General features: G+C 35.5%; 1 protein-coding gene across 1 annotated transcript in view; it reads right to left on the minus strand.

Moving 5' to 3' along the window:
• Positions 1–3,044: 3,044 nt before the first annotated feature.
• The window catches only part of LOC115223995 (fasciclin-1), a 103,231-nt gene continuing 79,424 nt past the window's right edge, over positions 3,045–26,851 (minus strand). The window contains exons 7-9 of the mRNA XM_029794777.2: positions 19,799–19,964; positions 16,921–17,035; positions 3,045–3,589 (exon numbers count right to left, since the gene is read on the minus strand). Of these exons, the coding sequence (XP_029650637.1) occupies positions 3,165–3,589; positions 16,921–17,035; positions 19,799–19,964 (706 nt within the window). The 3' untranslated portion in view covers positions 3,045–3,164. The remainder of the gene's footprint in view (positions 3,590–16,920; positions 17,036–19,798; positions 19,965–26,851) is intronic.

The following is a 26,851-nucleotide window of genomic DNA, read 5'->3' on the forward strand; positions in this document are numbered from 1 at the left end:
ATGTAATCACGGATGCAATGTCGCTAAGCATTTTGTCGAGCATCCAAACGATTCTACCAGATTACCACCGTTTAAACAATTTTGCCAGTGCGTTGCCTTTCACAATAATAATAATAATAATAATAATAATAGTAATAATAATAATAATAATAATCTTTCTCAGATTTTGGTGAGGGGGGGGAGGGGGGGGTAGTCGATCTCATCGACCCCAGTGCTCTTTTATAAGTATATGATACTCACATTGAACGCTTGTAGAATATAATGTTCCCTCGATTCATCGAAGTCCTCGATTTCTCGAATACGCACCATGCCCTATATTTTTCATGCAGGGACGAAGTCTACTTGTTAACAAGACTTTATCACCCTTCAGATAAGTGACCTTGTCGAGCACAGCAGAAAACTTTGGTAACACAAAGTGATGGAGCAATCGAGTATATCGCCTCCACTATTTAAATGGAACCTGGAATAAAGAGTTGACTTCAATAGGATTTGAATACCCTAACGATTCTGCCAACCTGTCATCTGATAATCATTATTTCAGTCATAGATATTTGGTCACTAACTCAGGAGAGATGAGACAATAAAATTGAACAAGTGGTTGACTGTTGCAATGTTCTATCGAGTTACATTTGATGGAAGGCAAAGTTTACTTTGAGTGGATTTGATTTCAGAACACATACCAACCCACTCTCTCGATTCTAAGTTTCAGGTTTGTTTAATTAAATCAATCTTAGCAATTAACTGCTGATTTATTTTATCAATTCCCCTAAAGAAAAGTCGACTACGGTGAAATTTGAACTCAGGACGTAATGATCCGGAATAATCCAACTACTCTACTAAACCACCGAATAAGAGTTGCTTCCGATATAGATAAGGCTTGCCATTTCGAATGATGCATGAATCAGATTAGCTCCCGAATGCATAACTGGTACTTTGACTAATCAAACGACTTTATCTCGTCTCGTAACTGTTTCTAAATAATTTCTAAATAATCGAACTCTCCACCGGTCAAGACGTATTGATGAATCATTATTATTATTATTATTGATATTAAGTAAAAAAAAAAAAAGAGGAAATAGATAACATTGGCTAAGGCAGGCGGACACGGTAGGAATGTCTATGAGAAATAATCTGTGATATTTAATGACAGCAATTTATATAGTTCAGAGGAGGAGTTAAATTTGTTTCTTTGTTCTTTGCCAGATCTGATGGCGAGTCAAGAATAAATACAAAGAGTATTCGTTTAGTTACAGATCTCAGCTAATACTGTTGTGACGTTGGCTTAAAATGTGTGCCAAATCGGACAAAACCCTTTGCTTTCAGTGTGACGAGATCTTGAGCTCAAAGTAAGGGCCGTATCATTATCATTTTTTATTCTCTTCAAAATAGAATTCGTGGCGGTCGAGAAGGCAACATCAAATATATTCTAATAGATATATTTCAACGACACCGGAGTGAATTTTGCAAAATATCAGCCAACGTCGGCAGAATTTGAACTTTAAGAAGGTAAAAAATAACAAGACTAATAACAGTAAATAATTTAGTCCGGCGCTCCACAAAGTTTGCGAGTTCACATTCTTTAATGCGCATGCGTGCGCACTTCATATATATATATATCAAACATTGGCACAAAACGTTCATAAATATTTGGAGAAAGAGTTTATAATTCTATTTTTAAATGATATTGTCCCGCCCCATTGTCGTTCTTTTCCTCCTCTTCATCTGTCAGTATATAACTGGTACTCATTAATATCGAGCCTTGGAAGATGGGAGGCAACTGCTATGGTTTCCGTACTGTCAGCACTCGGAAACTTTAAACACTGAATAACACTTTAAGGAACCTAAAATCAGTCAGGAAAGACACTCAGTCAGCTTGCTGTATCCTATCTGCCACTTCAGCACCCTCTAATAATTAGGATAATATAGGTTTATATAAATCTAATGGTCGAAAGCCATGAATTTCAACATGTAGATGTGTATGTGTGTGTGTGTGGGTGTTGTTGGTTAAATCGCCGAGTAGGTTATAGGTACTTGCTTTTATAACTTTTTCAATGTTCTACAGACCCCCGGCGGCCGGAGGCTTGAAAGGCAAAAAGGTAGACCTCGTTAGGATTTGATCTCAGAACGTTAACGAACACAACTAAATAGACGCAGGGCATTTTGTCCGGCGCTCTACCAGTTCTGCTCATCCACCGCCGTTACTACCATGGACACAACAACAACAACAACACACGTAAAGGGATACAGGGATACAATGGGCGACGGTGTTGGATATGAAGTCGTCACTAACGTACTTTGCTGGTACTTTATTTGATCGATCCCCAGGAGGGCGAAAGGCAAAGTTGACCACGGCAGGGTTCGAACTTATAAGTCAGATTAAAAAAAAAAGAAATGAAAAAGATAGCTTAATGCCGCAGGGTTTTCTTTTTTATCCGATGCTCTACCGATTCTGCCAGTACATTATAAATTGTATTAAAAAACATTAGTAATAGTTATACTAGTAATAGTAGTAGTAGTAGTAGTAGTAGTAGTAGTAGTAGTAGAAACAGTAGTAATAATAGTAATAGTATTTTTCAGTAGTAATTAACATAGTAACAGTTAATAATAATAATAATAATGATAATAATAATAATAATAATCAATAATAATAATTAATAATCATGGTTTCTGGTTTAGGCACAAGGCCAGGATTTTGAGGGAACGGGTGGGCAAGTCGGTGCTGTCCACCCCCCAGTGCATGACTGGTACTTTATTTTCTCTACCACGGAGGAATGAAAGGCAAAGTAGACCTCAGCGGGATTTAAACACAGAACGAAGGTAGCCGAAAATAATAATAATAATAATAATAATAATAATAATAATAATAATAATAATAATAATAATAACCGTGAGGTATTTTTCCGACGCTTTAAATTATTCTGTCAATCGATCACAATAATAATAATAATAATAATAATAATAATAATAATAATAATAATAATAAGTAATAGTAGTAGTAGTAGTAAAACCATTTACAAAATTTGAAGATAACACTGTTTTTGTTATATTTGTTGTTGTTGCTTTCTTTTAGTTTTTCTGTTCTTTATTATTACGGGAGGAGGGGGGATATTACTGGGTAGAGGTGGTGGGTATTGTAGGGGGGGAGCGAGGATATAATAGTATGGCTACGTTTGCTGCCATCTATTGGTGAATACTAGCAACAACAACAACATTACAGTTAATACTAAACGTCCGTTCATCGATCTGGCGGCGTGAGGTCTGTGCGCCGATGATGTGATTGCGTATTCTGAATGTCCGCCGGCCAGTCTGGGCGTGGTGATCCGGGGTGTGGCGAATACCGGCCTGGAGTGTGACTCTGGCAGTCCCTTGTGATGCCGTGGTATGACGAACTCCACCGGCGTCGTGTGCAGGCGGGGTGGGATCGTGTGTAGAGTCCGTGCTCGGGCAGCATTCGTCGAGGAATGCGATGCGGATCGCTCTTTGTCATTCATTAGCAAAAAGCGCTCCACAACGTGAATGATGCCGTTCGAGGCCAGGATATTCGCTTTGATAATTCGGGCTTGGATTCCTTTCCAAACAAGGTAGGTGCCTGGAAGAGAAAATGGAAAAAAGAGTAAGTGACCAGTATAAACGATAACTCTGTGTGTGTGTGTGTGAGAGAGAGAGAGAGAGAGAGAGAGAGAGAGAGAAGTGATGCTGAAAAGTTCTTGGCTTTAAGAGTATCGCGAAAGGCCTGGTCAGAGGTCCAACTTTCCGAGTTCATTTATAGGGCTTAGAAAAATTGAAGGACCGTTGCAGTAAGTGAGTGAATCTGAGAGGGGAATATGGTGAATAAAATCATAATTAACTGATCCTCTTGTATTTTTTGTTACCCAAAGCCAGGAACTTTTCAGCACCTCCCTCCTCATGTCTGTGTATGCATGTATATATATATATATATTGTGTGTGAGTGTGTATATATCAGTTTGTGTGTGTGTGTGTGCGTGTGTGTGTATGTGTAACGAAATGGATACAAATATTGCAGTCTTGGAAAAGAAGGAACGAAAAGTTTACTGGAAGCCAAACCACCAAAACTCTGAGTTTTACATGCCCAGATTTCAAAGATAACTTGAATATTTAAAATAATTAATGGAAATTAACTGACATTGAGAGAAATCCAAAAACTGTTATAGAATGGTTAAGAGTCGAATAATTCGAGTGATTTTTCGTTACTCTATGGCTGCCTAAAACCATCAGCTATATCATGGTATATGCTGGAACTAAAGCGGCCTTGATTACAACTGACGACCGTAGACTTGCCATATGCAACATAGCGAGTAAATGTTGAATAATGAGAATGAGTGATTAATACGGCATTGGTGGATAAAATATCTTTACTTGTGTATTATGGCTACCATTGGTTTCATGTTAAAATATATTAGTGTAAACATGGAGGAATGCTGTTCGTCTCTAGTTTTCAGTAAATTAACAAAGAAAGTGTTCCCCTGACAATGCATAGCAGTTGAGCATGTAAATGCACTTCGAACAATAATTGCAGGGCTTCGAACAACCGTAATGGTGAAATGAGCGTAAGAACTATAATATAAGCTTGTGTTTATCATTATTTGTCACATGTATGTATGCATGTATGTCATCATTCAGTTTTATTTCAAGGTTTCTTGCCAATAGCAAAAGAGCCTGTTTCTAACCTACATCCAAGGCTCCTTTATTGGAATTTCAACAACAGGGTATGTATGTACCTATGTATGTATGTGCGCAGATTTGTATGTTTTATTTTATGTACGTATTCTCATGCATATAATTGTATATCTAGACATGTATGTAAGTGTGTATGTATGTATGTATAACCTGTTTTACTTTGACAAGTCTAAGTCATTATAATGAAGCGCCAACTTGATCAATATAGCTAATTTCTTCATCGATGTATTTAATTACAGCAATTCCAATACCGGACAGATGTCTTGCGTTGTAAACCTTGAAATAGAGGGAGACAGTTTCCACTTGCGAAGGATTCGCTCTCGGGCCACATAGACATATAATTAAACGCCGAAATCTAATTCGATCACTGCTCTGGTTGTAAGTCATTCCTAGCGAGCAATAGACCTACTGGCCAGATTTGAACCCTATACCACCGCTTACTGCGTGTCCACTTAGCAAATTACACAGGATTGTTTATACTTAGTTTGTCATTTACAGTGAAAATATAAGTTAATTTGATAATTATACGCACACACACACACACACACCACACACACACACACACACACACTCACACACACACATAGAATAATATACACACACAGTTAAATTTGGAAGAAAGGGAATAAATACAATCAACATAAAAGTACATCAAGTGATTTTTATAATTCTTAAAGAACGGAAAGTTGGAAATGTAAACAGGTGACGACACGGTTGCGTGCATGGCACTAATAAAAGAGGGTAAGTGCTGTGGACGAAACTCTGGGCCGTTGAGAGTCATTTTGTTTCTTTTCTGACTTTCTCTCAGTTAAAAACAATAATATATAAACAGCATAAGGACACCCAGGAGTCACTATCTGGGCGGGCCCGGATGCTTTAGAGGGTCAGGAACTATCGGGCCGGAAGATATCTTCTGCCCACTCGCCCAGTAGCGAGATTCGTTTACTATATATGGATTTATGCATGCATGTATATATGTATCCACGTACGTACGTATATGATATATAAAATTAATATAGTCAGCCATGTGCAATATCTTACCAACCTAGTCATATTCAGTGACATATATATAACATGCGTGTGTGTATTGTTCACATCATCCCTTATAATCACACACACACAACCTACATATTTCATTTGAAATTTATTCTAAACTCGTTCGAGATATTCATTTATTCTCGCATTCCTTCATTCTTTCATTTACCATATGACATCCATTTTTTACACAATTTTTATTATTATTGCATCTCCAGCATCATAAACCTTCGAACACGTTACACGATATATATTTTTTGATTCTTCTCAATCGGCTTCTTTATTCCCACCCCTCAATCTATTGCTGCTATGTAAATAACCACCATCTAAATTGTTGTGGTTGTGATAGAATTAATAAGATGCCAGTTTTATTAACGCTTCTTTTCATCGAGAAAAATTCGCAAGCAAGCGGAAGCACCCTGTCTATTTGATATCACTTCCGCTGCTGTGCTACAGCAGTGAGTAGTTCCACATTGTGGACACGCTATACACAAGCGCTGTGCTTTATACAAACTATTGAGAGCTAAGCGCGTTTTGCCATTGGACGCATCGCTGATCTGCTGCAACAGGAAACAAACTGGACAAAATGTCTGCTCATTGCTGTATGTGCAATATTCGACTAAATCGATGTTCAGCTTTTGTTGTTGTTTTATTTTAACACCAGGTCAAATAAGATTCACCAGGATTTTTATAAAATATACTGCAGCTGTTACTGACCAAAATATCATTTTAGGAGTGTTAAGTAGTGTATTATCAAGTGTCCCTTTTTATTAAAACTCTAAAGTAATTAGTGGAAGACTAAGTTGCTATTTCTAGCAGATATCGGTTGTTGAAATAACAACAAATAACAGAGAATGAATAGGATACACTGAGAGAGAATTACTGTGAGAGCCTGTATCTCCCCAAAATACCTGTGAGAGAAGCAGGTGACACACACACACACACACACACACACACACAAATTGGAAGAACGGTATAAACCAAATCGTGTTTATCATATTTGCTACCTTCGTACGTTTCACCGTTGTGGCTATTTCCACCTTATGCCCAGCAGTGTATGTTCGTAATACATTTGATGCAGATTCACATCAGTTCTTCAGAGTAATACTTTATACTTCATGATGTTAGCAAACAGCACATGCGTGTGTTTAAATACATTTCTATGTATTAGCGTAATCTATATGATATGACGGGGTTAATTTCTGCCCCCTTTCGGAACATTTTAACGAAATCATACAAACGTTTTCTTCGTTCTTCAATTCCTATTCAGTTATTCTTGCCACTTTTAATCTCCACTCATTCTTCTTCAGTTTTCTCTCTGACTCTCTCACATTGTTTGAAGCACAACTTTAGACATTACTGAAAAGTGGCTGAAACAAACCCTTTTACTTTTGACAGACGGATGCTACGCCAATCACACACACACACACACACACACAAACACACACACATATAGAGAGGCAAGAGTGGTTGTGTGGTAAGAAGCTTGCTTCCTAACGACATGATATGGGTTTCAATATCACTGCATGGAATCTTGGACAAGTGCCTTTCCGTATAGCCTCTGACCAACCAAAGCTTTGTGAGTGGATTTGATAGGTGGAAACTGAAAGAAGCTTGTTGAATATATATATATATATATATATAATAGAGCGAGAGCGAGAGAGAGCGGGGTTCGGTAAAAGAGACAATGGGTAAAGTATCAAGCTTTAAAAACGTAGTGGGGTCGAGTCATTCAACTGAAAATTATTCAAGGTAGTGTTCTAGCATGGGCGCAGTCTATTGACTGAAACTGGTTAAAGATTAATATGTATTTTACGACTCTCCCGGTGATTTTGCTCACACTTTCCTAGCCATCAGCGAAATTCTCTTCAGCATCTCTCCTCAATGTCTTCCAAACATCTCTCTTTCCGATATTCTTTGATGCAGTTGTCTCTGATGCAGTTTCTCTACTCTCATTTCATCACATCCGCTCAGTTATCTTTCATCATAACTGCTATGCTATGGTAAGATGCACCAATCTACCACCTCTCTATTAAACATATATACTCGAATACACGATGCTAAAGCCCAAGGAATGCGGTTAGGCACACTCGTTGCAACAAATCTACCCGATGCACTTAAGCGCTCTTGGTGCTGTTAAGCCCTCAAAATCACATAAACTGCTTTACTGCACTCAGTCCACCAGAAACACCCAACTGCACCCGGCGCATTAATTCTACGAGACGCCCATTTTGCTCGCCCTCTGTCCCACCCTCTGTGTATGAAAGAATGTATTTGTGTGTGTGTGTACAGGCACTCACACACATGTAACGAATAAAAGAGGAAATGAGATTACCCAATTCTTAATGCAATGTACTATTTACCATTTGCTGAAAGCTAAAATGGTTCAATTTCCCTGCTTACATTTTTCTCTTCTTACTATACGGACCTTGGTTGAGAATCAACACAGAGATTTCTGACGAACACACACACACACACACACACAGAAGAAATTAAAATGACTAAGGAATAAAAAAATTGTTATGAACTTCATAAGGTCACAGTTGTTTCTGCTACAAGAGTCATTGCAATCATAACATTTAGTTCTGCTAAATACTGCTAGGGCCTAACGTTTGCTTTCGGATGAATAGATTTTAGCTTGTGCGTTTGTGTGTAATGTATATATATATATATGTATCTCTCTCTCTCTCTCTCCTCTCTCTCTCTCTCCTCTCTCTCTATATATATATATATAATATATATATATATATATATATATATATATATATATATATATTAATGATTTGTAGGTGTGTGGTATTTCGTTATGCAAATAGAATATACAATAAAGCATATTATTTTTATAAGTCAATAATTCTACTGTGTTAGCAGTGCTAGGTTTTTCTACGTGTATGCACGTATCAGCCATATCTATCTATCTATCTATCTATCTATCTATCTATCTATCTATCTATCTATCTATCTATCTATACACACACACTTAATGTAACTGTTTCGTGAGTTTTAATCATGCTTGTGCGCCACGGTAATGGTTCTAGTTATTTTGGGAAAGTATTGGAGTAACGGCTAACCAAACAATAGTAAACATCTGTTCATCAATGTCTTATTCTGTGCTGTGATAATGGATCAATTAACTGTCTAGCCAATTCGTGAATTGCTTAAGTTTGATAAACCTCGATTCTGATGGATCCCCTGTAATCAAAACTATATATACTTTTCTATAACCTTACATAGAAATTAGATACTTCGGTTCCTATTATTCTGTGTTGACGAAAACTGAGTTTAGCATATAACTTGATAAAGGCATATACAACAGACAATTTTCCAAACCAATATACGAATCCACCAATTTGTTTCTAGTTCCATTATAGCTAAATGTATCCTGAAGCATTTAGTAGTACTTCTAAGACCATTCTTTCATTTCTAAACTAAGTATAACCATTCTCTCTATAAATGAAAAACAAAAAAGACAATTTAGCACTGTTGCTTTCGTTTTATTGTCACTAATTAGTATGATTTCATCCTGTTGCTCTAACTCCAAGTTGACTAAACTACGTGCCGAAATAATCTCTACCTGTCGACAGATATATTTAGTACCCCTTGTCTTCTCTCCTTTTTAAAATTGCTATTCGCTCAACAGTTAATTACAATATAACAGGCATAATATTCCATCATTTAGCACCGTCTGCGATTGGTCTAAGCTATATTATTAAATTATACACTAGCTACATCCTGAAAAGAGTAAAAATTGCTCTTATCTAATTGCTCACTCTCTTACACTCCACCCAATTGTCAATCCTTTACTTGTAATAACTAAATGCTTTAACCACGCGCAGCATACATTCCTCTGCCAAGTTTAGCTTGTTTTAAGACATTACCGCTGTTTCCCATTCCTCCATCGATGCCGACATACCAAGTCTTTTTATATCACGTAATGGCATTTCTGTTCCGAAAAATGATAAACTGTTTATATCCTGTTTAATAATTTGCTAACACTCCCGATCTGTCACTTTATATTCATCGTGAAAACGCTCCTGACTTTCGAAAAACTGTACAATTTTATTTTGTTATTCTTTGGGTAATGTACTAAAAGTCAGGTGGGCGTGTGCACGCGCGTATGTGTGCATATACATATGTATATTTGCATGTATGTATTTTTTTCCTTGCTTCAATCATTGGACTGCAGCCATGATGGGGCGATGTCTTCAAGGGCTTCGTCGCAGAAATTGTCACTATTACTTATTTTTGAGTTTGGTATATATCGATGACATTTGCCAAGCCATGAAGTTACGAGGACAAATACGAACACACACACAGAAACGGTTAAGTATATAATATATATATGTATATATATATATATATATATATATATATATATATATATATATATATATGTATATATATATATATATATATAATATATATATATATATTATATATATATATATAATATATATATATATATTATATATATATATATATATATATATATTGATAAAACGGTAAGATAACAAAAGAAAGAAAGAGACCTCAATATTATGTAAATAGAGGAAATTTATCTATACAATATGTTACATTACTCGGTAGTCAAGATAAAACTCTGAGTTTCAGATGCCGAAGTGGAAATCCACAACACCATCTCTTCGGTTATCTGGCTACCGAGTAATGTAACATATTGCATATATATATATAATATATATATATATATAATATATATATATATATATATGATGTGTTTGTGTGTGACATATGCATATGCACGTATATATGTATGAGTATATATATATATATATATGCATATATGTACGTGTAACTATATACGTATATATATGTGTGTGCGTATATATATATATACATATATATATACATATATATATACATATATGTATGTCTAAGTATATACGTATATATGTGTGTATATGTGTATATGTATGTATATATATATATATGTGTGTATATACATGTATGTATATGTATGTGTATATATATGTATATGTATGTGTATGTATGTATATGTCTATATACATGCATGTATGTATATATATATGTTTGTATGTATATATATATATATGCATATATATGTTTATCTGTGTATATATGTATATATGTATATATATACATATGTAATATGCGACTGTCTACCACACGGTCTCCACCTCCCAAATTCACTCAGAAATAAGTGGTTGGCCTGGGGCCATAGTAGGAGACACTTGCCCGAGGTACCGCGAAGTGATACTGAACTCGGCATGATGTGGTCGTGAAGCGAGCTCCTTAACAACAGCGCTATACTTATGACATGTGTCTATTCGGATGTTAGAAGAGAGTCATATAAGTTAACTTCCGCTATATACCTTCCTCCCTGTTACCCGCTAAAATTTCTCCGAACGCCATCTCCCCCCCCCCCAGCATTTCTCGCCAACGTACCCGGCGACATTCACCATAAGCTTTTACCTCGTAAATCTTAATTTCTCTTTTCGTACCCGCGTATTTTCTGATAAACACAAACTGAAGCCAAGTATGCAACTCCATGTATCAACAATCCCAACTGTAATGGCTTAAGTTACCAATACTTGAAGCTTTTATGCTATTTTGGCAGCCAATGGTATATTTTCATTCCAAGTATATCATGTACTTTTAAAGTCCTTAAATTATACATCCTTGAATCTGTAAAACTTGTTTAATTCCATAAATCTCAACAAATATATTTGCATCTCCCTAAAATATTTTTAGTAGGCTGAAACTGATAATCTTTTTACAATACTTAAAATTCTTTAAACGTTTTTAGCTTACACTAATTTTCTAATTCACACTAATGCGCGGATACTCCTATTTAATTTAATTATTTAAGTAAATTTAATATACGTATTGTGTCTAAGGTCCTGAGGTCTAAGAGAAGGGTTAATCTTCACGCATGTTGCAGAGACCAATCGGGTATGTGGACGTACCCTGTTGTCACGTGGCTGTGGACCTGGTGGATGAACTCAGGAGAGTGGTGTTATCATCATCATCATCATCATCATCATCATCATCATTTATTTCGTGAACATCACGAAGCGATGTGTACTTTTCCCAAACCTCATTTGTAGTCATGTGACCTCTGATGACTGTGAAGTCCGATTCTGGAGAGACAGATATGTCCGCAGGTGGAGCATGTAAAGTCTTGCTAGAGTAAAAATGTTAATAAATTTGCCAAGTTTACCAGGTAACCACGGCTGTGAGTGTTTAAAGGTACATCATTATATTATATATACTCGCTACATTCTCTAAGGAGCAAAAAGCTCTATAAGATAATCGCTCGATCTTTTGTAATCCACTCAGTTGCTAAATCTATAACCTACCCACGAATTACCAAATATTTTCACCATGCACAACATAGCCTCTGAAATACGAAGAGAGCGAGAGAGATGCGGAGAGGTTACAAAAGTTAATTCTATTTTGCAACTCTCCTCTCCCTCAACAACGAAATTCAAACCTGAATGTCTACAGGGTATAATCAATAAGACTTAAGATATGCAATATTCAAATAATACGATTATTCTTTTCTAATCTAGGTTCAAGGGGCGAAATTTTGGGAGAGGGGGCAAGTCGATTAAATCGACCCCAGTGCGTAACTGGTACTTATTTAATCGACCCCGAAAGGATGAAAGGCAAAGTCGACCTCGGCAGAATTTGAACTCAGACCGTAAAGACAGGCGAAATACCTATTTCTTTACTACCCACAAGGGGCTAAACACAGAGGGGACAAACAAGGACAGACAAACGGATTAAGTAGATTATATCGACCCCTGTGCATAACTGGTACTTATTTAATCGACCCCGAAAGGATGAAAGGCAAAGTCGACCTCGGCGGAATTTGAACACGGAACGTTGCGGCAGACGAAATACCGCTAAGCATTTCGCCCGTGTTTCGCATTATCAGTCAGTGTTTTCAAACCTCACAACACAATAAAAATTGATGTTTTTACTTCCAATTCATACGCCTGGATTAAGGGGACGTTTCCATAAAATAATGATGATACGAGTATGTATGTGCATGTGTGTGTGTTTTCATGTATATATATATATATATGTATGTGTGTGTGTGTATAGTATTATATATCCCTTATGGTCGATCTTACCAATGAGTTTCGCACTAGGATTTTCAGCGGGATGTTGGATAACAGCCCTATTATGTATCTCTGGGTCTTTAGAGCTGAGGGTTAGCCTTATCAATCGGGTTCGAACTACGAGTTCAACGGGATATTAAGTAACAGCCCGACTATGTAAGCCTGCTCTATTAAAAGTTAGCAGTTACATTGGGCATTGTGTGTGAGTTGTCCCTCAAGTTAGAGAGAAAGCACACTCTAAAAGAATTTTAAGCAGTTATACTTATGTAGTCGAGTGGAAGCGAAACCAACAGTTGCTTTCCGATCGGTTATATGCCATAACCAAGATTGCACTTCCTACGCTGCATAAAACATATATAAAAGTTAGATGTGTGTGTGGATGTATTAAATATCCATATTGACTATCAGTCCAATCCTATCGCTTTTATCTCGGTTCTGATATTAAAAATAGTTTTAGAATGAAGAAAATGTTTTCTTTTACGTATCAAATGTAAGTTTCTACTAATTAAGAAAACACATGCACCTCAGGTACACGCTTGCACAAAATCTGATGCAGATATAATAAACGTATATATGCATACAAGCATGTGTATGTGTATATATATATATATATATATATATATTTGCGTGAATACGACCTACATGCTTACGTATACAATTGTATCTATGTGCAATATGTATGCAGTTAATTGTGTACGTATGTATGTAATACATATGCGCACCCAAACACCCAATCCAGCCAAGTCTTCTATTTCTAATCCCTCCAGCATTTTCAGATCACTTTATTTATGAAACCCACTCAACTAACCTCATAGAAACGGTATAGTTGCCCTTAGCAATGACCCCAGAACAGCACTTGATGTTGAAATGCATAAATCAAGGAGACTAGCAGCTGGAGCGGTAACCAGAAACTGTTGACCTCGACTGTCCCCGTCCACCCTCGGTGCTTCTCGAGTGGCAAACTGTTGAATAGCGCAACCATGGATGTGTGTGCGCGTATGCAATTTATATATATATAAGTGTATGTATGTATGTATATATATATATATATATATGTAATATATTCTCCAACACGTGTATCTCTAGGAATGTATGTACACGCATATATACACAGACACATGTTTAAGTATGTATGCATCTGCTTGTATATGAACTCGTGTATATACCAAGAAATCTAATGCTTACAGCTTACAGCTTAGTTTTTTTCTTGGGGCTGGCCGAGTTGGAGCAAATATCAGAATTGAACAGCCGAAATTTGCTATGATGATTCGGTGTCTGACTGAAGATTGAAGGCTTCGAATGATTTGTCTGTGTTCCGTGTTCGTCCCTTCCTGTATTTCACGTTCATTATATATAAAAACATTCATTCTTATATATATATATATATATATATATATATATATATATATATATATACATGTATAATATATATATATATATATAATATATATATTTATGTAATATATATATATGTGTGTGTAGACAAATGAAACTATAAATACATACACATACATGACGTGTGTGTAATTTATGTATGCGTATATATACATGTGTGTGTGTGTGTGTGTGTGTGTAGGTTCCTTCTTATTACCGCACTCCTTTGTTGCCTTGGTATAGTTTTGAATGCACCAACCACGTGATACGTATATATGTCTTTGTGCGCTGTGTGTAGAATCTGAGAACAATCCATAGGACAGTATGGTGAAGGTTTGTTTATATCCGTCACCATGAAATCCCAGGTTCAATCCCGCTGCGCAGCATTTTGTGCATTTGGCATTCCAAAATATTCAAGACGACGCAACTTATAAAAAGCATTTTCTAGAAATTCATTGAAGGCAGCCGAATCAGTCTCACAGTTACGGGCTCATATCTTTGGGATACTCAGCCACTAACTCGTTAACTCAATGAGCATTTGACTCATCATAATATTTCGACAGTGTCAAGCACTTGGAGTTGCTAGCTTTCACGCAGACTGTCTGGGTTCGATTCCCAGCATGCTAACGCTACTTAGATGAGCAGGCATGCCTGCGGGATAACAGGTTTTCTTCCCAACCATACAGCCTCGAGTTCAGTTCCACTGCATTACGCGTGAGAAAAATATCTTCTGCAGTATCCCCGAGCAGATGAAGACCTTGTGAGGTTTGGTAGACGGAAACTGAAAGAAGCTCCTCATGTTATATATATATGTATCGATCTCTGCGTGTGTGTGACATTATGTTTGCGGCCTACTGCTCAGCAAAGGGTGTTGGTATGTTTTGGCAAAAGATCCGATAGAATAAGTACCAGACTGAAAGAATACGTACTTGGGTCGATTTGTTAAAGTAAACCCTTCATAGCCATGCCTCAGAACGGCTACGGGTCAATGATTGAAACAAGTAATATATATATATATGTATATATCAACACAAAAGCATGCGCTGCTCCAATGGCGAATACACTGATTGAAAGCTCTGACATGAAAGCCACAGAAACCGATCGGCTGGCCAGACAAATACAATATCCGCGTTTGCGCAGTTTTATGATAATGAATTCACAAAATAAAAATAAAATAAATTAAACAAGTATTTATTTATTTATTTATGACTAACGAACCTCTCAGAAAATAATATTTACCATAATATTTAGTTAATGCTCAATATTTGCATATTTCTTATGTGGCTGAATTACTTATCTGAGAGCGATTATATATTTCATATACGAAACGATGTGTGACAGTTTTATGATAAATAATAGCAGTTTCTGGAATATAGACATACTGACATAATTATTGCTGCACACTTTGGTGCAGTTCTTCAAATAAACATTGATTGAAAGTTATTTTATTGCTAATTAAAACCGTAGATAAGATACAGTTAATTTTAAAACTTTAGCTCATAAATATTTCATGAATTTAAATTAAAATTTTAATTATGTTTAAGAGGTATATTTTATTGATTATAAAACCATGATTAAATTTTAACATTCTTCCAAATTTTTCTGTAAATTCTGTTCATTATCTGGAGTAAATAAATTGGTAACGAGATCTGAATCTTTGAATACGAATTCTTTGGAATCTTGGCTGACGCTTTCCACAGCAAATTTACTATTGCGTTTATTGTATTTGAGATTCTACATATTGTAACGGTAACTCTTGTTCTTTGGTCATTGGACTGCAGTCATTCTGAGCACCGTTTTGATGAGCTAAAGTCGAAGAAATCGGCTCTTAGTACCTATGTTTTTCGTTTTTCCTGTTTAAGTCTGGTACCTAAGTTCTGAACTTTGGATAGCACACCACATGGCATTTCATACAAAACTCAGCTTTGGGATTCGGATCAAATGTCACGTAGTATTCTATCCAAAACTTCTACGAATATCCCAACACTAGTCTACAATGTAAACAATATACCACTGAATACTACACAATTAATACATGAAATTAGAACAATTATGGGATAAGCATAAATACTATATAATTAATATATATAATCAGAGCAATTATGGGATAAGCATAAATATGTGCGGCATGTTCAAGTATTTTCTTGAGCAATATTTATTGTTTATATAAAGTGAGGCATAAATTATAGCCATAAGGAAGAACATAGCTAAAACAGTTTCAATTAACAAGAACAACTCCATTAGAACCATTTCTATGTTTGCTAGCCAACCAAGAAACTCGGTATATAGAGGCTTAATACAGAATTTTGACCGAAAGTTCTTAAGATCGACTGCAATTCAAGGTAACATGTAGCCTGTTTGTGTTCTGATCCAGATCACCCATGATTGGTTAGATCTGTAAGAAATGACAATAGTCAAAGAATCTTGTTTATAATTCTGACGTAGTGTATCTAAGATTCCATTATCAAATGTCACTTTCAGTTTTTTAGACAATGGGGTGGGATTTCAAATCGATACAATTGTTATTTCTTGTAGGTCAAGCGACCGTGTTGTTGTTTTTTTATATGAAGTCAATGTCTTTAAAATTGCAATATATGGACAGGTGTAGGTGGAAGGTGAGATAAAATAATGAGAAAAATTAAAAATGGTAAAAAGAGTCTCAGAGGAATTTAAACGTTAAATTACTGAGTTTGGTGAAAATAGTTACCTTTTTTGTCTTTGGTTACTTCCATTCCTTCTTTTCTCATTAAGTTACTCAATCTGTGAGTGCTGAGCTCAGACAGCGGCAATATGTGGTCCGTAATTAGATGTCGCAATATTAACTGTAATAGATAAATAGGGAAGATGCAACCGAGAAGACATAATAATAATAATAATAATAATAATAATAATAATAATAATAATAATGATAATAATAATAATAATAATAATAATAATAATAATAATAATAATAATAATAATAATAATAAATAAAATAAACATTAAATGACATACAACATAAAAGACTAAAACGTGACGATACAATGGGTAAAGAATAAAAAACAAGTAAATTAAACAAGTAAAACTCCCAATAGTGGAGGCGCCTTAAGGTCCTCATGGAAAACCCCACAAAAGCCACGGGTGCCTGATCAACAGGGCAACAACCCTTTTATTTCTCACAGATGTATGCTCCAACATTCACCCATCTTCCAACAAGCTTGCTTGAAAGCAACACTTTCCACCTCACCCTCAACTTCCTTTTCAAGTGATACTTGAAAGAGTTGAGGGCTTGGCTGAGTGTCTGTCTTTAGCCCTTTCAAACGGGTCCACCATACTACTTATTTAACTACAGCCACAAGACAAATAAAAATTGCCTACTCCTCCCGGCCAAAAGAAGGCGGCGACGCAATCCTCATGATGGATTCAACTGATAGCTGGATCTGTCCTACACTCGACAGCAGGTGTTCGACATAAACCCACAGGTCAGTAATAATAATATTCTACTTTAGGCACCAGGGTTGAAAATTTGGGGAGGGGAATAGGCGGTTCCATCAACCCCAGTAATTGACGGGTATATATTTTATCGTCTCCGAAAAGCATGAATGGGAAAGTCGACATCGGTGAAATTTTAATAATAATAATAATAATAATAATAATACTTTCTACTATATGCACAAGGCCTGAAATTTGGGAGAGAGAGATAGTCGATTACATCAACCACAGTACTTAACTGGTACTTAATTTATCGACCCCCAAAAGGATGAAAGGCAAAGTTGACCTCGGCGGAATTTGAACTCAAAATGTAACGACAGGCGAAATACCTATTTCTTTACTACCCACAAGGGGCTAAACACAGAGAGGATAAACAAGGACAGACAAACGCATTAAGTCGATTACATCGACCCCAGTGCGTAACTGGTACGTATTTAATCGACCCCGAAAGGATGAAAGGCAAGGACGACCTTGGCGGAATTTGAACTCAAAACGTAACGACGGGCGAAATATGGCTACGCATTTCGCCCGGCGTGCTAACATTTCTGCCAGCTCGCCGCCTTCGGTAAAAAAAAAAAAAAAAAAAAAAATAATAATAATAATAATAATAATAATTTTCTAAATAACTTTTTATATTTTCCTAAGGGTTTCGGGTGATTGTGGCATTACAATTAAGAAATATAATAAAACGTAGGAAATAGGAGAGCTACATGAGGGTCACAAAGGGACCCTTACACATCCAGTATATCTTTATAGCCAAAAGCATGTGCCGTCTCTCACGTGTGTTCTCTGGCCAATACCCACTTGCTGACAATAGGTTACATTTACTGGGGCCATACTCACCACTATCAACAGTATTTCAACTATTTTATATCTTAGAAAGTTAATGAGGGCTGAGGCCGTGAAGAAAAAAGTTATACTCAGTTAATTAACTGTATAATTACATAACCGTTCTTCATCAGAGCCACTTCGTAGCCACACGGATGACGTAGATTGGACCTTCGGGAAGACGCTTTTGGTCCCAAACCTGATAATATTTTTTCAATTAAGTAACTGCGTAAGAGCGGTTTCAACACAGGCGGCTCAGAATTAAGATGTGTAGCTATGTAGCATTGCCAACTCAAGTATGTTTGGAAAGTATTTAAAGCCATGACATGAATTTTTTCAAGAAGAGACAATGGTATCTTTTCCTGAAGTCGACAAGAATCGGTCCAAGATTAACGTTGTTTATCACTTGGCTGACAATGACAATTTATGTCATAGGGACGTTCAAGGCTTTGCACGGAAGAAGCATGAAGGGGTGAATAAATTTGACAAAAAGGGAAATAAAGAGAGAGAGAGAGAGAGAGAGAGAGAGAGAGAGAGAGATGGTTAGAAGGAGTGACGAAGAAGTGGGGGATAGACATAAATTTATTACGTAACATAGTATTAAACGGGGTCAGAGAGAATGAGACGGAGATTTTAATGATAAAATAATTAAGCGGGAACCAGATCTTGTATGAGGTCAACCATTCCGTATTGACCTCAGTCTCGCCGGAAACAGTTTCGCAATATTTACTAAGATATACAGGAGTTACTTAATTCAGGAATGAAAAAATCTCACACCAAAAAGATATTTTTAATTTCACGTAATCGACCAGGTTACCGGATGTTGTTATACAACGCTGGTCACAATGCATTTGGCGTCGTTTTATCTTTCGAATGATGTCACTCCGCTGTCTGGGCGAGCAGGATAACAATCCACCCCCAATCGGAATGCTACTCCATCGAACGTTCACGCATTTACAGCTACGTGGATTGGGGTTACTTGAAATGAAGTGCTTTGCTACCGGTCTGGAAATCGAACCCACGAACTCATGGTCGTGAGTGCAACCCGCGTAACCACTAGGCCACGCGACTTGTTACACAAACATACACACAAGCGCACGCCCCCACACATATATCTACATGTGTATGCGTATATTATTTATGTAGACACCCAAGAAAGACGGGGTGAAGTAGATTTAGAGATAAAGGTAGACAGATAATCAGAAAGCGACATAGGAGAATTGGAGGAGGGCATTGTGCAAAAAACATAATGGAAGCAGGGACAAGGAATTCCATATCGAATTTACCTTTGATCTTTCGTAAACTGGTTCTTGGAGAATAGACGTAATTTTCTCCAATGAATGGTACTTCAGAGCCATATTGCCAGGAACGAAGAACGTGAACTTTCCCTCATCGTTGAGGAATTGGTCGGAAATATCTGTGAGAGCATCTGTAACCAGAGTTGAAATTTGACTGCAAAGACAAAGAAAATTAGAGTAACATTAATTATGCGTATATGAGATATACATACGTGCTTATAAATACGTGTATTATAATACAATTATGTGTTCTGTGTGTGTGTATAATTGTGAATATATAGGTATCAAACATATGCATGTATATATACATAGCTGTCAATACATTTGCACAAATATATATATATATATATATATATATAGATATATATATATATATTATATATATATATATATATATATATATATATGTTGAATCACTAGCTTCTATCCGCATTTTTTTTCTCTCCTTGTTTCTCTCCGTGTTTTTTTTTCTGTGTATCTTTCTGTTGAAGAGCGTAGGCTCGAAACGTAAAAGACTTGTTTTATTTATATTCCTGAGCGCCATACTAATACATTGTTTGTTTGTACTCCACCTGTCTTCGTCTTTTGTTTATTTTCATAAAGCTTCCCGTTATATATATATATATAAGCACACAAATGCATGTATACGTATATGAATAGATATATAATCATGTATGTTTATTTTATACTTATTTACATATTTATTCTCATATTGTTCTTTTATATTTGTTCGTGCACAACCGTAGATAATTTCAATTAAATACCACAAATTATACATTCACAGAACAAAAATATATTCACGCTTATACATACACTAGTACACAATGGAACACAACACACACAAACATTCAAATGCGCATACACTCACATACATGCAAACAGTATTAGTATATATGAACATGCGCACACAGACACACACGTATATATGTATATAAATAGATGTGTTTGTATATATATATATGTGTGTGTGGGGGGCATGTAATAATATTCATGTATGTATAAATGTATAAACACACACTACACTCACATATAAACTCGCACCCTCATTTGTATATGTAAGTGCTTGATATATATGTGTGTGTGTGTATGTATATAATGTCTGTGTGTTGTTCTCTGACATTTGTCAAACGCATTGAACTGTGTCTGTATAGATCAGTGATCAATGAAGCTAGGAATAAAAGAAGCTGAACGCTCTAAACAACCTCGTCATCATCATCATCATCATCACGTCCATCATCAGTTTCATCCTCATCACCTATCATTGTTATCTATATCATGACCATCATAATAATCATAAAATATCGCCATTATCATAATAATAATAATAATAATAATAATAATAATAATAATAATAATAATCCTTACTACTATAGGCACAAGGCCTTGAATTTGGAGGAGGGGGATAGTCAATTACATCGACCCCAGTATTTAACTGGTACTTTATCGACCCCGGAAGGATGAAAGGTAAAGTCGACCTCGGTGAAATTTGAACTCAAAACGTAGCGACGGGCGAAATTCCGCTAACAATTCTACCAGCTCGCCGCCTTAATAATAACAACAATAATAATAATTTATTCTTTTATTGGCCACAAGGGCTCACATGAAATAACATTAAAAGACATATAACAACATTAAAGACAAAAACAGGACGATAGAATGGGTTTTCGCGTGTACACAATATAAATTATAAATTAAATTAAACTCCCAAAAATGGAGGCGCTTTAAGGTCCTCGTGGAAAAACCGACAAAAGCCACGGGTGCATGGACAACAGGGCAAGAGCCTTTCTTTTCTTTACAGGTGCACGCTCAGAATTGGTCCTTTCACAGGCCATTCTTCAAACATTAATAATAATGGTTTCAAATTTTGACACAAGTTCAGCATTTCTTCAAGAGTGAGGAGTCAAGACGATCACATTGATCCCCGCGCGTAAAGAGCGAGACGAAATTCTGCCAAGCATTTTGACCGGTGCAGTAACGATTCTGCCAGCTCGCCGCCAAAAAATATTTCTTTTATAATTATCACTAGCAATGAAGCATCTAGTAATGTCTGTGCACCACACATATACAACCGAACAAAACACACACACACACACAGCTGAACACATGTGAATAACATTTCCCCTCTTCCTCTCTTACACGCTCTCTCCTGTTTCATCACTTATTATATATATATGTACGTGTGTATGTATGTACGTATGAGTGTGTGTGTGTATGCGTGTACGCACAGAATGTACGGCTTTATGTACGTATTGAATGTAAAAACATGAGAGTAACTTTTTGATGTCGATCGGTCCATTATTGTTTTATGTAAATTCGATGCAACTATTGGACCATAACAGTAAATTCCATGTCCAAGAGAGGTTCTTTGTATAAAAGAGAAACGGGCAGAAACAGACCTGCTATTAACGAAGGATTTTGACTGTGTGTTTCTATTATATCTACATCCGGTTGAGCATGCGTAGCTTTGGGTCTATACCTATCTAAAACATTTCCCGATGTTTGAGTTAAACACACATATATGCACACCAACAAATAGCCTTCTCTCAGCCTCCCTAGCCATATCTTACTATATATATCCATTCATCTTTGTGCGTGTGTTTGTGTACGTGTGTGTGTGTGTGTATATATATATATATATATATGCATGCACGCACACATATCCCCCCTCTCTCTCTATCGATCTATTTATCTACCTATATAATATATATATATATATATATATATATATATAATATATATATATATATATAGATTAATATATATAGATATATATATATATAGTATATATTTACATGTCTATAAATGTAGACGCACACACACTCACACACAGCTCTTCTTTTATCTAGCTGTCACTACATCTTTACATAAAGACAATATGTACATGTACATATTGAATTCAGGATATTTATCACATCTCACTCCGTGTTCAGTCATCAATTAATATATTTGAGAAGATCAGATCTCCCCCATCCCCCCAGGTGTCGATATTGGCAGATAAGAGACGTGAGTTAGAATAGAGCTTAGAGACGGCCATAAAAACAGCCCGCTGACATGTTAACAATTATTTAAGTGCGCCATTGTTGAACTTATAAAGCAGTACATTTAAAAGATATGACCTGCCCAGGAACGACTACTGGGCATGTGTAATAGTAGTTTTGCAATTGTATGTAACTAAACTTTATATCATCAATGATCAGCTATAACTGTACACGTCGTAACGAATTCATACCCACAAAACCGTACAAGGTAGTCGTAGACACGCAGTAACGAAGATAGTCGTTTCTCCTTTTATTGCTTTAAATCTTTCGACTCTGTTCATGATATGGCATCGCCTTCAAAGGTGTTGCTTAATTATATCGATCTCCATACTTAGCTTGATAATCATTTCTTGCCATTGATTTTTACTGGTGATCGATCGGCGAATTTCACTTGTGATATGTTTTTTTTTCTTTCTTTCTTTCTTTCCCCATTGTTGGACATAAATACCCTACTGTATCTGCATCACTCAGAGAGAAACTCAGACACCCAGCCCCTCCCCTACGACTCCACTCCCTCTCTCTCACTCATGTATATGTGTGGGGTGGGGAGAGAGAGAGAATTCATAATAGTTGTGATTAAGTCTGCTATGGGAACCATCTTGTATGAGAGTGTGTATATATATATATAATATATATAATATTATATATATATCTATATATATATATCTATATATAATATGTGTGTGTTTGTGTGTGTGTGTGTGTGTGTGTGTGTGTGTATATAATTTTCCCATCTAGTAACTGTGTTAGTCAACAATTAAGAAAAAACTAATGGTGAACCCTAAAGTCATTATAGATTGATTTATTCAAGTATTTACGTCGTTGTCGGTGTTGAATCAGAAAAGTGAATCTTCGCCAATCTTTCCGACTTCATAATATTATGTCAGGGAATTTATACGATAGCTACTGAATTACCCAAATCCTGAAATCTTGTAAAGTTACACAATTTAACTGATAAATCTTAGACCTAATTATTGTTCGCTGTTCAAACTTAATTACTGACCCAAAAATTCCCTTCAAGTAATCTCCATTACTTTTCTAATGCTGCAATGACCTTTACTTTAACCTTTTTTACCGTCTTCAGTTAAAGTACTTACATGTTCTCATATTCAAAACGTATTCTAGATTAGAGTACACAGCCGTATACATCTAATTATTAATACTTGTAACCACATCTTTAAAAAAATTCATTTTCCTTTCTACTTTTAGTTTATTTACTCTACAATTTTCCGTATCAATTTTTCCTGTACTCACGAGCATATCGGGCAGTAAGTTGACGCCATTGGTTTCTGTCTGTTGGTATTCCCTATCTCCGACCATGTGGTATTCCCTATCTCCAACCATGTGGTATTCCCTATCTCCGACCATGTGGTATTCCCTATCTCCGACCATGTGGTATTCCCTATCTCCGACCATGTGGTATTAGCCTTTCTCATGACGGTTCGGAATTTTCTACGCCATGCAGTTTTCAATCTTCCTTTATTTGTTTCTCCATTCACACAGTAATGTCCTCTGAAAGCTGTTTTAAAAGGACGTCGTTCTGGTAGCCGGATTATGTGACCTGTTAGATTTAATCTCCGTTCTCATAGGATTTGAATAAGTGCTCTTGGCTTTCTGTAGAATGTGTTCTTTGGTTATGTGGTCTCACCATCATTTAATTATAGTCTAGCTTATATTCCAACACATTTGCTTTCTCAGAACATTGTTTCAAATTTGATACGATGTTTCCTTTCGGTTATTTGATTAAATAATACTATTGTTTCATCATTGACTAAATTTCTGTAAAAACATTCCACACACACACACACACAAAACACACACACACCACACACACACATATATATATATATATATATATATATATATATATATATATATATATTTATTAGAATGACCTAAATGTGTCGAAAATAGTGTAGCTTAAAATATGTTTTGCTTAGTGAATAAAAACAAAGATATTAAGAATCGGAAATATATGACAGATTTCATGTGATAGTCCTAAGAGAGATAGATAGATAGATAGAGTGTGTGTGTGTGTGTGTGTGAGAGAGAGAGAGAGAGAGAGATAGAGAGAGAGACAGACAGACAGATTATACGAAAACGGAACGCTAATGTGTAGTGTTAAAAAGGTGCTGTCTTGCAGTGAATTGATATTTTGATTATATTGAAAAGTACAATTTGATAAATCGATTAGGATTTTTCAGAATTTTCTAGACAGCGTAGCCTTTAATAATTACTTTCTTTTAGATGAAGTTAAAGACGCCAAATTAACTGCGCAGCTTCCTTTATAATGGTATTCATAGTAGTTCTGTCAGTCTATACTTGAGAGAGAATGACAAGGTAACATGTACCAGGTTAGCTATTTCAAGTGGTTTCCCCCACCATTCTTGACCGAGCTAAACATCCAGGATGTGACAGATAGTTAAATAGAGCTGTATCAGTACACTGGTTGTACACGGTTACAGCCGAGTAAATTGCGGCAAAGTAAAATGAAGCAGCTTGATCCGCAAATCACTGCCCGGTCCGCAAATCAAACCCGTGACATTGCAATCAATAATTGAATATCTTAACCATTTCGCACCGTTTAAACATACACTAAATCGTTCGGCGTAGCAACACACAGTATTTTGTTAAATTTAAAATATTATTTTCTATATTTTTCACTTTACACCCGTTAGCTGGTATAAGCTGTTTTGTATACCTTATTCAAACGTGGAATATTTTCTCTATCTCTTTTACTTTTATGTTTTAGAATTTTTAATCCATAATAATGTTGCATTTTTTAATTATTTCATGTTTCGCTTTGTCTCCTTCGCTGTATTCATTTTCACACATTTTCCGATAATTTGCTTTTGTACGGTTTCTTTATGTCGTCTTTCATTAAATAATGCATTTGTTTGTCATCGTACCCCCAAATTGCTTTACTATACCATAAATATATATATATATATATATATATATATAATATATATATATATATATATATATATACACATACAATACCAACGAATATACACATTTGTTATACACGCATACTATATACAGGTTTAACGCAGTCCTTCTGAAGATAACGTTATAATGCGGTTATGCAAATATTTTAAATTAAAATATTAATTGAAATACAAATTTTCTAGAATATCTTAAAAAAACACTAACTCTTACCTTAATATTTCTATGAATGTTCACGGCTTTATTATGATTATTTTTTCAGATTTATTACCTTCGCCGATTTACATATATAACATTAAAACGACTTTTCCTAGAAATGTTTACACATTTCTCGTTTCTAAACCACACCACCGACCAGCGTTGGTATAAATTTGATTTAATATTTTATGAACAAGATGAAATCTTTCAATAAATTTTCAATGAAGTTACAACTTTATACAACCATTTATTTCGGTGGATTCCTCGCATTTTGATGTTTTTTTTAATTACAATTCATAACTAAAGTTATTAATCTTGTGCAATAGCGTGTAGAGATGTACAGGAAAAAGTGATCCACATGATGTATGCATATATATATATATGTATATAATGTGTGTGTATGTATATAAATTTACTCATATAGATGTATGTATAAATATATGTATATCTATATATATCTATATATATTATATATATATATATAATATATATATATATATATATATATAATATAATCTATATATTATTAATGTATTATGTATGTATGTATGTATATATACAGTCCTTGTACATAAGAGTCCTTACAGTATGATTGGAGAGAAAACTGTCCAAATGTATGCAAACATTCTTGAAAAGATCACTACTTCATGGAAAACTTGTACTAGTTTTAGTTGCAACACTCTTTCAATATCATTTTATTTCAGTAAACTCCATTCAGACGAACACGTACTTAGATACAAAAACAAAAAACAAAACAAACATTTCGTTTGCTTCAGTGTATATAGAAAAAGTGAAGGGAAAACAGGCCACATCTTTTAATATCTGGATCCGTAAGCTTATTATTAATTGGGTAAAA

The sequence above is a fragment of the Octopus sinensis genome, linkage group LG24 (genome assembly GCF_006345805.1).
Source record: "Octopus sinensis linkage group LG24, ASM634580v1, whole genome shotgun sequence".
In the NCBI taxonomy this organism is placed as follows: Eukaryota; Metazoa; Mollusca; class Cephalopoda; order Octopoda; family Octopodidae; genus Octopus; species Octopus sinensis.